This window comes from Zerene cesonia, unplaced genomic scaffold, assembly GCF_012273895.1.
Source record: "Zerene cesonia ecotype Mississippi unplaced genomic scaffold, Zerene_cesonia_1.1 Zces_u001, whole genome shotgun sequence".
Taxonomy (NCBI): Eukaryota; Metazoa; Arthropoda; class Insecta; order Lepidoptera; family Pieridae; genus Zerene; species Zerene cesonia.
The window spans coordinates 4345902-4355937 of record NW_024045131.1 but is presented as its reverse complement, the minus strand read 5'-3'; the positions used below and the strand labels follow the sequence as shown (position 1 = coordinate 4355937).

At 37.2% G+C, this 10036-nt stretch overlaps 2 protein-coding genes across 3 annotated transcripts; one reads left to right on the top strand and one right to left on the bottom strand.

Annotated features, from left to right (window-relative positions):
• Nucleotides 1–2446: 2446 nt before the first annotated feature.
• On the bottom strand, nt 2447–6826 carry LOC119838131 (BLOC-1-related complex subunit 5). 2 transcript variants are annotated; one of them, XM_038363963.1, is made up of 8 exons: nt 6629–6826; nt 6350–6476; nt 5807–5917; nt 5289–5449; nt 4686–4761; nt 4110–4222; nt 3613–3747; nt 2447–2634 (listed from the first exon to the last, which is right to left on the bottom strand). In XM_038363963.1, exons 2-8 carry the CDS (start codon nt 6441–6443, stop codon nt 2548–2550), a joined length of 777 nt encoding a protein of 258 aa, XP_038219891.1. In that variant the 5' UTR covers nt 6444–6476; nt 6629–6826; the 3' UTR covers nt 2447–2547. The 2 variants fall into 2 exon arrangements, with proteins under 2 accessions (XP_038219891.1, XP_038219892.1); XM_038363964.1 differs by lacking the exon at nt 6629–6826 and having other exon boundaries at nt 6350–6599.
• Nucleotides 6827–7330: 504 nt separating this feature from the next.
• On the top strand, nt 7331–9745 carry LOC119838204 (ubiquitin-fold modifier-conjugating enzyme 1). The gene is made up of 4 exons (XM_038364052.1): nt 7331–7574; nt 8645–8776; nt 9132–9299; nt 9622–9745. Exons 1-4 carry the CDS (start codon nt 7452–7454, stop codon nt 9706–9708), a joined length of 510 nt encoding a protein of 169 aa, XP_038219980.1. The 5' UTR covers nt 7331–7451; the 3' UTR covers nt 9709–9745.
• Nucleotides 9746–10036: the final 291 nt, after the last annotated feature.

Sequence of the window (10036 nt, the reverse complement as noted above, 5' to 3'; positions counted from 1 at the left end):
GATAAAAAGTATCCCATCACCCAAGTCAGCTCATACCCTGTCTGTACACCAGATTTCATCAAAACCCGTTCTGTAGTTACAGCGTAATTGGCGGTAAAACATCCATACAAACAAACTTTCACATTTATGATATTAGTGCGATAATGACATGACTTACTGGATTAGCTAGGATTATACAATGCTCGCTTCATACTGGAGTTAAGAAACACTACAACGCTCTGACGTCACTCAGTATACATTACCAGTGGTTTTATGTTGACAATATGTGAAATATTTACTTTCTATACGCTGCTTGAAGAATATACTTCTGCATTAATATTATAATATAACAGGACAGTTCTTTGGCATCATTGTTATGTATATAATACACATTATGTAGAATTAAATTGTTAAATTGATATTATTTTAAACTAGCTTTTCTCACGCGTTATCTTTGGAATAGTTTAATAGATGTTATACATATAAACCTTGCTCTTGAATCACTCTATTTATTAAAAAACCCCATCAAAATCCGTTGAGCATTTTTTAATTTAACATACATAGGGACAGAGAAAGCGACTTTGTTTTATACTATGTAGTGAAGAGCAACTACAGAGTTCCTTGCTATCCCTTCTCTATAACTGTGTTATGACGATTCAAAAGTGCTTCTATAAGATGTCTTATTAAATAAATAAATGTTTGAGTTTGAATATATTTTATGTTTTCGTGTTTGTAACGTTTTCACGCTAAAACCGCTGAAAGGATTTCGATAATTCTTGAATTCCATGTGAATTCCAGTCGTAGTCCAAGCCATTTGCTATGATTAAAAATTCTATCTCATACATTTTTTTTCTTTGAATAATACTTCTTTAATAAGAAAATATATACAAACTAGCTGCACGCCCCGGCTCCGCCCGGGTTGTCATTTATCGTAATTAAAATTATTTAAACTATCCTATCTCCCAAGTTGGATCGAACTGCACATGGTGTGCGAATTTTATTATAATCGGTTAAGTGGTTTTTTTTATGTCATACCGGGCAGCTGAGCTGGTGGTTCGCCTGATGATAAGCGATCACCACCGCCCATGAACATTCGCAAAGGTAGTACCTCCGTGAATGCGCTGCCCGCTTTTATGGGGTAAGGGAAAAGGAAAGGATTAACGACTGGAAAGAACGAATGGACTGGGACGGGTGAGGAAAAGGAAACGGGCCTCCGGCTCCCCCACTCACCGTACGAAACACAGTGGCATGCCACTATTTCACGCCGGTTTTCTGTGGGGGTGTGGTACTTCCCCGGTGCGAGCTGGCCCAATTCGTGCCGAAGCGTGCTCGACTCCCACAATATAAAGGTTTAGGAGTCCATTGAGGACAAACATTGTGACACGAGATTTATATATATTAAGATAAATACACAAATTTTATTATAGCTAACTAGCTGTTCGCCCCGGCTTCGCCCATAGTACATACATACCATGTCACTCAATTAAGTAGCTTTTTAATGGTAAGAGTATTGCGTGAAAACGTTACAAACATACAAAAACTCGAGTTTCCTCTTATAAATTAGTGCAGATAATTCAAAATAACATAAAACTGCTTTAATCAAAGGTAAAGGTGAAATGATTAAGTTCAAGTCAAATAAAGTGAGAACTTACGAAAGGTCAATGGAGAGAAAATATTCATCCTTGGTGTCTTTAAAAGCGTCGAATCTGCGATATGTATTTAATTATAACAATATTAAAAACATCTATTGTCAACAACTGACAGCCTCCTTGGTCCAGTGGTTAACGCGTGAGCTTAGAATCGAGGGGTCCTGGGTTCAATTCCTGATGGGGACACACAAAAAAAAAATGTCTCGGTCTGGCAGGACACAGAAGGCTGATCACCTACTTATCCGTAAAGAAAATCGATCAGTGAAACAGATGTACATTATCTGCCCCATACCCCACTAGGGGACACGGGACTTCACTTTTTTTTTTATTGTCAGCAACACAAAAACCACAACATAAAAAGATACATATAAAATAACTCACGATACATATTAAGAGTAAAAAACCAAATACGAAAAATGAATAGAAATAAGAAATTAAAGTTTATGCTGGGTATTTATCCGTTGACAAAAGGGACCACCTCAGTATCTGGCGCGAATAATCTATACTAATATTATAAAGCTGAAGAGTTTGTTTGTTGTTTGTTTGAAAGCACTAATCTCAGAAACTACTAGTCCGTTTTGATAAATTCTTTTAGTGTTAGATAGCCCATTTATTGAGGAAGGCTATAGGCTATATATGTACCACGGGCGAAGCCGGGGCGGACCGCTTATAGCCTTCCTCAATAAATGAGCTAACACTGAAACAATGTTTCATATCTGACCGGTAGTTCCTGAGATTAGCGCGTTCAACTAAACAAGCTTCAGCTTTATAATATTATATATATTCCATAATAGACAACAAACAATTAAAAAACGAAATAAAACAACTATATATTAAAGTCTTTATTAACTTAAAGAGATCATACACAACAAACATACAAAACGATATATTTTCTATATATTTATTTACTATTTATTGACTATGGTCTCGGTTGATTCCACACAAACGGCTCCAAACGTTTCTCTTCCGGAAGCAGAGAGTTTAATTCGTCAACATCGTGCAAAGTCTGCAAACAAATATTATATTTAGTTTATGTAATAACGAAATTAAATACAAATCCTCTATTTCAATAATTTTTTCATAATAAAAAGTATCCTATGTCCTTCAAGTTCAGTTCTACCTTCATATAAAATTTCATCAAAATCGGTTCAGTGGTTTTGGCGTAAAAGCGTAACAAACAGACGGACAGACACACGAGTTACTTTCGAATTAATAACATTACAAACACACACACACACACACACACACACACACATACACACATATGTACGCACACTCATACTTTATTTTTTTTGTTTTTGTACATAATCAAATAATTGTTCTGCTTGGACATTAAATATGGATTTATTTATTAATAAGGTAACGTTGGCTCGTCAGTAAGATACAGAGATTTTCTAGTTCTAAGAGGCAATGTACACAGTTATGTGAGGCATTTATTTATATTACAAGTATAAAAATAAGTCGGGTTTCCCTTCCTGACGCTATAACTCCAGAACGCACGGACCGATTTCCACGGTTTTGCATCCGTCGGAAAGCTCTCGGGCTCCGTGAGGTTCATAGAAAAGAAAATTCAGGAATAATTTCAACAGAGAGGCGGGAAAATCATTTTTTCACATACAGTCACGTGGTGGCGAAACGGAGTTCGGCGGGTTTAAAACGGTGAAGGAAAACATCGTGAGGAAACCGGCATGTCCAAGAATCAAAAAGTTCGACGACATGTGACATCTGCCAACCCGCACTTGGCCAGCGTGCTGGATTATGGCCTGAACCCGCATAGGAGGCCTGTGTCCCAGCAGTGGGAACATATATGGGCTGATGATGATGTGCTGTATTACAGGCCTTGGCTTAGTTAGGCTTTCACCAACTTTTCGGATACATTTTGTATTATAAAACTCATTTATTTCTAAGCTACTTATATGTATGTATGTATCCTTTTTGTGACAATAAAATTTTTATTATTTATTTATTATTGATGTATAGTGACCTGCGTGAGCAGCGCGTTGCAGCGCGCGAGCTGGTGCGCGAGGTCGCGCGCGCGCGCGAGTCGCTCGGCCGCGCGCGCGTTGGCGCGCTGCCGCTCCACCGCCGCCGCCAGCAGCCGCGCCGCGCGCGCGTCCGCCTGCGCGCGCACGCACCCATACGGATATATATCAATGAGGGTCATTGTGAAAGAGGAAAAATAATTTAATTTAATATTCAAGCCGTGCGACACACATGTAACAGTTAGCGGTCCGGTCGGTCGGTCAAAAACAAAAAGTATGCAATGACACGGCGTTGTTCAAAACAATACCCTGGAAAAAACATCGTCTTAAAAATAAATTCAAAACCAATAAACAACAAAAACTTGTCAAAAACAAAATTTTACACAAAAAAAATAATTTAATTTTTTCTTCGAATATTTCTTAAACTGGGGACGTTAATTTATTTTATCATCATCATCATCGTCATCATCATCCTCATCATCATCATCATGATCACCACCTCCTTGATCTGCGCGACGAGCTGCGCCTGCGCACCGAGCAGCGGGTGCGCGCACGCCGCGAGGTGCGCCTGCAGGCGGCACACCAGCCGCACCCACGGCCGGCAGTCCAGGCCTGCGCGAGATACCCACTTATATGTGACTAGCTTTGGTCCGCGGCTTCGCACGCTTTCAATTCGCTGTCTTTTTTAGATGTACTGTTCTGTTACTGCCTTACTATTATCACTGAGGGGTGTGAAAGAAAGTTGTGTGCCGATTTACAGATCTACCTGATATGCACACAAAATTTTATGAGAATCGGTCCAGTCGTTACGGAGGTGTATGGTAACTAACATTGTGACACAAGAATTTTTGTATATTAGACATAGAGAGAAGATTATACATATAAACCTTCCTCATGAATCGATCTATCTATTAAAAATACCCCATCAAAATCCGTTATGTAGTTTTTTTTGCGGAGTCAGTTTGGAAGTGCCATAATCGATAGCATTTAAAACATATCACAACTTATGCAGATGCCTACCCAAAGTGGGCTTAGGTCTAAAAGAAGTATACCTAAATATACTAGAAGCACTGACCTTCTAGAACCTCCGGGTCCCGAGCACCAGGTAGGCCCAAAGTACCTCGCATTATTGGAAGGAATGTTGGTATGTCCTGTCGAAACAAAATTTCCTTACTGATGTTATGAGTGGAGCTGGTGGGTTGCCTGATGGTAAGCACTACCACCATAAGGTCGATTGCAGACCTACCGCCTCTACAAATGGATTGCCGACTACAAATTGGATACGGATTAGGAAAGGATTGACGGATTAGGAAGGGTAAAGAAAAGGACTGGAAAGGGTAAAGAAAAGGACACAGGCGTCCGGCTCCCCCAAACACCGAACGTAACAAACAGGACAGAAAACAGAAAAAAATATATATTTTTGTCCTTTTTGCTTCATTTAGCACTATATTATAATGTCTCTAAAATCATTTGGTTTTACCTCAATTTCAATTTCACTCAAAACTCAATCGATTACTCAACTCAAGCCAACTGAACTAAACTCAACTCACGTGGAATATCAACTTCTCAACTTAACTTACAGAATTAAACTCAACTCAACTATAACATCAGAATCTCAACTTGACTTACCAAAATTAAGCTCAACTCAAATCAACTAATCTCAATGATCTCAACTCACCTGTAGCCTCTGAATATCCTCATCGAGTTGTGTATCGGTAGCGGCCTTAACAACAACGATATCGCGGCTTCGCTTGCCCTTCCTCGACTGTAGACTCATCTGTCGGCGTTGAAGCGCTTTCTTCCCGTCGCGTTGTAGTTTCGACGTATTTTTTGGCGAGTCTGTAAAATGTTTGTTTTCTAGAATGAAAAAGAGCAAAAAAAACCAGCGCAAACAAAAATAAATATATATCAAATGAATAGAAATTAAAATCATTGTGTTAAACTTTTAATTAATTTTTTTTTTGTTTGCTTGAAGTTTTTTTTCAATTATCATCTTTTTTGTTATTGCAACATTATGTGTGCAATATGCAGGAATATAGGCTATAATATATAAGGAACAATAATCTACTGACATACATTTCATTGACAAGTGGAAAGTTCTCTATATGTTTATGACCAGAACATGGTCTATGACAATTAACATTTCAGCTAGTTCAGGCAGTGTCTTAACTAATATAATATACAATTCATACATACCACCGATAGGACGGTCTACAGTATAAGATATATATGGCAACTCTGAATCTGAACACATGCTAGCTCCAGGCGAATTGTTGCCGCTTGCTGAAGCATCCGGACGCCGGCCATCTTGAATTTTTGTTTTTGTTATAGTATAATACAGAATGCAGATTTATTTTTAACTCAAGTTTTTATTTCAACAGGCTTGGTATAATGCTAATAAAAATATAAATTTATTTCTATTGTTATTCATGGCATATGCATTCAATTTATTTTCCATACATATTAAATCAATAATATTATCATATAAGTTTTTAAGTAAATATCTGTTTCTAACAGAAGTTACAATAATGGTTATCACTAATCAACTGTATTTGTAATATATTACTAGGTTGGGTCCTTTTTTTACCAAAAAAATATGTGACAAAAAAAAGTTTAATGAAATGGATATTTTTTATCCCTGGCCATCCAGAACGATCACAGGGCAAGCGACCGGTATTGGACCCACTTTTCAAACAGGTCAATATCCAGGGCTAAAAACAAGATCAATTATTAGATTACCTGCAAAACTAGTACCCGCTACGGTATACCCGCGTCGTACGGGAGGCGCTCGTTGTGGCGGCTGCTTTGGCGGCATAGACTGCTCCGAACCCATTGTACAGTCAGAGATCCGAGTTATCTCGTTGTTCTTGCAATAATGTAAATAACTAAGTACATGGTCTTAAACGTCTCTTAATATGGGCAACTTAGAAGTCAATTAATATGAACAAAATATGGGCTGGTTCCCATTTTTCAATGGAAATATCATAAGTTTTCTAACAAAAACAAAAGAATAATTACCCGTTTTTCGCTTTAATATTATTAATAATAATGTATTAGGTGTACTTTATTTCAAGGAACTCGTTTTTTTTGTGAAACTTATAAACACTTATAATATATATTTCTCTATTTCTTCATATTTGAAAAAGAAAAATCATCAGATATTTAGTTTAATTCTAAAATCTGATTTCAACAATCAACAAGATTATTTACATGAAAATTAAAAATGTTTGACTTTGACAACACAGAATACAGATTAAATAAAAAGTTTGACATTTGACATTTTGATTTAAGATTTATGTTTGTTCATTAATAAATCGTGCGATTCCAGTATTTGCATGGGATCGCGCCATACCATCGACGACCGCCGGACAAAAGAGTAGTCCTCTTTTGACCTAGTCTCCTAGAACAGCAGCGAGCGGGGCCATCACGGCTCACCTGCAACAGTCCGCAGATCGCCCGCGATATCACAGGGCCGGGCTGTATCGCACTGCCGCAGCCGTATTTAAACGAATATTTTTTATTATTTATTGAACAATTACAATATTTTATAGAACAGTTAAATTATATTTACAGCTGAAATCAAATTTAAGTGACAAAAAATTATCTAAATCATGTATTTCGTCAACATCGCGGAAATTAAAATAATAAACCAAAAGGCAAGCATTTTCGAAATACCATATAGAAAAGAATTATAAAACTACCAAGTCTACGTGTCAATTACGTCACTAATGACAGCAAGAACTTGTTTTGTTGAATAGAATCGTGGACGTACAGCTGACGGTGAATTACAAGTAATTTACCAAAGCTTTCTTTATTAAAACAATGTTATAAACCTTCAAAAATGGTAGACGAAGGTACAAGGAAGACTCTAGGCAGCATACCTTTGCTGAAAACTAAAGCAGGTCCAAGAGATAAGGAATTATGGACGACACGACTAAAGGAAGAATATCAAGCACTAATTAAGGTATTTGCTGCTAATTATTGATTTATTGACACGCTATAATGTCTGTCTTGTAGATCATTAATGCTACATCACCGCTTTGTATATAATTTACGAAATAACATGATAACTTTCTAAATTGACTCTCAGTACACACTGGTGCGTTAGATTAATTTGCATATTTATTCTGAATGAGATGGTATAAGAAGTAAACATTAGGAACAGGAATAAAGCGTGAAATAGCAATGTAAAAAGAAATACACATATTATTTGTTATTGAAACTATTCATATATTAAATTAGTTCGATAATTCATCAACCAGAGAACAATTATTGTCAATCTTTAATCTATGGACAATGAAGCTAGGTATATCTTTTTTGCAAGTTTTTTAACAGTTATTTAGTAAAGTTACATTGCTTCATTATTGTATGCATTTAACACATCATTCATTTGTATAAATAGATTACATTTTAATTAGATTTAAACTGGCTCCCTGTAAACAACTTAAATTTATTATTTGCCTTAGGTTTGCCTGGCAGAGATCATTTAAAGCTATAAAGCTGCCCCATTATGTATAAATATATATATATCTACTATATAAAAATAAGTCGGGTTTTCCTTCCTGACGCTATAACTCCAGATAGCACGAACTGATTTCCACGGTTTTGCATTCGTTGGAAAGGTCTCGGGCTCCGTGAGGTTTATAGCAAAGAAAATTCAGGAAAAATTTTAACAGAAAAGCGGGAAAAACGAAGCCATCTGGTGGCGAAACGGAGTTCGCCGCGTTTGCTAGTCTTATATATAAAATTCTCGTGTCACAATGTTAGTCTCTATACTCCTCCGAAACGGCTTGACCGATTCCTCTGAAATTTGGTAAGCATATTGGGTAGGTCTGAGAATCGGCTAACATCTATTTTTCATACCACTAAACTATAAGAGTAAGGCAGAACAGCGTTTGCCGGGTGCAGCTAGTATATATATATATATAATTGCCTTAATTTATGTTACAAATGATAAAATAAATACATTGAAACACGTTAAAACCTCCATTATTAACATCGGATTGATATAAAGTAAGTTTATCTCCTTTCCAGTACGTCCAGAACAATAAAGAAGCAGACAATGACTGGTTCCGGTTGGAGTCGGATAAGACTGGCACTCGGTGGTTCGGCAAGTGTTGGTACATTCACAACTTGCTCAAGTATGAGTTTGATCTAGAGTTTGATGTGAGTGCCTATTATAGATTTTTTAATACTTATTTATTTACTAGATGCGCACCGCGGTTTCACCCGCGTAAGTCCGTATCCCGTAGGAATATCGGAATAAAAAGTTGCCTATATGTTATTCCAGTTGTCCAGCTGTCTACGTACCAAATTTCAATGCAATCGATTCAGTAGTTTTTGAAGGAGCAACAAACACATACACATCCTTACAAACTTTCGCATTTATAATATTATTTCGAATTTTTCAAAGCGGCCCAGTAGTTACTGAGATTATCACATTCAAATAAACAAACATGCAATCAAACTCTTCAGCTCTATAATATTAATTTATTTAATAAAAGACCCTAACTTTTTTCAGATTCCCGTGACCTACCCGACCACGGCGCCGGAGCTAGCTCTGCCGGGGCTGGACGGGAAGACGGCTAAAATGTACCGAGGCGGGAAGATATGTCTCACCGACCATTTTAAGCCGCTGTGGGCCAGGAACGTGCCCAAGTTTGGGATAGCGCATGCGATGGCTCTGGGCGTGAGTATAGTGCATCACTGGTTTGATCCGAAAAGATGGAATACTTTATGTTGTTTCAAGTAGGATAAATGACTCTACCGGAGCGGAGCCGGGGCGTCCAGCTAGTGTAAGAGCGAGGCGGAACTGTGTTTGCCGTATTAGCTGGTTTATTGTAATACTAATTAATTAAGATTTTATCTATTATGGAATATTAACGTTATAAAATTTGATGTATCAATTTTGATGAACTTTGCCATAGGAGACTTAATAAGTTCATACCTATAGGTTCCTTAATTGCATATAAATTTGAACTAAAATAAATAAGGTGATGATTTTTTTTCAGTTGGGTCCATGGTTGGCCGTTGAAATACCCGACTTGATAGAAAAGGGGATAGTTAAATATCAAGAGAAATCAGAAGAAGCGAAATGACCTGTATATATTGTTAATATTAAATATTTTTATATATTGTTTTGTTTTATTTAATCGCTCCCTCCCAGTCCATTCCTTAGTTTCCAGTTGTCAATCGTTTTCCTTTACCCCTTAAAAGCGGGTAGCGCATACGCAGAGGCACTATCTCTGCTCTGTTCACGAGCGGTGATCGCTCACCATCAGGCGAACCACCAGCTCAGTTACCCGCTATGACATAAAAAGAAATATGTATTGTATTTTCTTGTGTTTGATTTTACGCGAGTATTATACATTTAGAAATTAAAAAGTCAGTCTCCCCGTGCCCACGCTCGCTGTAAAGTGTTTGAAA

What these genes read in the sequence shown, in the direction of transcription:
- LOC119838131 (XM_038363963.1), bottom strand. Translation starts at nt 6,443, where the DNA reads ATGGGTTCGGAGCAGTCTATGCCGCCAAAGCAGCCGCCACAACGAGCG. An exon ending in TGTAGACCGTCCTATCGGTG is followed by an intron (nt 5,450 to 5,806) that starts GTATGTATGAAT and finishes AACATTTTACAG; the next exon opens with ACTCGCCAAAAAATACGTCG. An exon ending in TCGTCGCGCAGATCAAGGAG is followed by an intron (nt 3,748 to 4,109) that starts GTGGTGATCATG and finishes GTGCGCGCGCAG; the next exon opens with GCGGACGCGCGCGCGGCGCG.
- LOC119838204 (XM_038364052.1), top strand. Translation starts at nt 7,452, where the DNA reads ATGGTAGACGAAGGTACAAGGAAGACTCTAGGCAGCATACCTTTGCTG. An exon ending in AATATCAAGCACTAATTAAG is followed by an intron (nt 7,575 to 8,644) that starts GTATTTGCTGCT and finishes TCTCCTTTCCAG; the next exon opens with TACGTCCAGAACAATAAAGA. An exon ending in CGCATGCGATGGCTCTGGGC is followed by an intron (nt 9,300 to 9,621) that starts GTGAGTATAGTG and finishes ATTTTTTTTCAG; the next exon opens with TTGGGTCCATGGTTGGCCGT.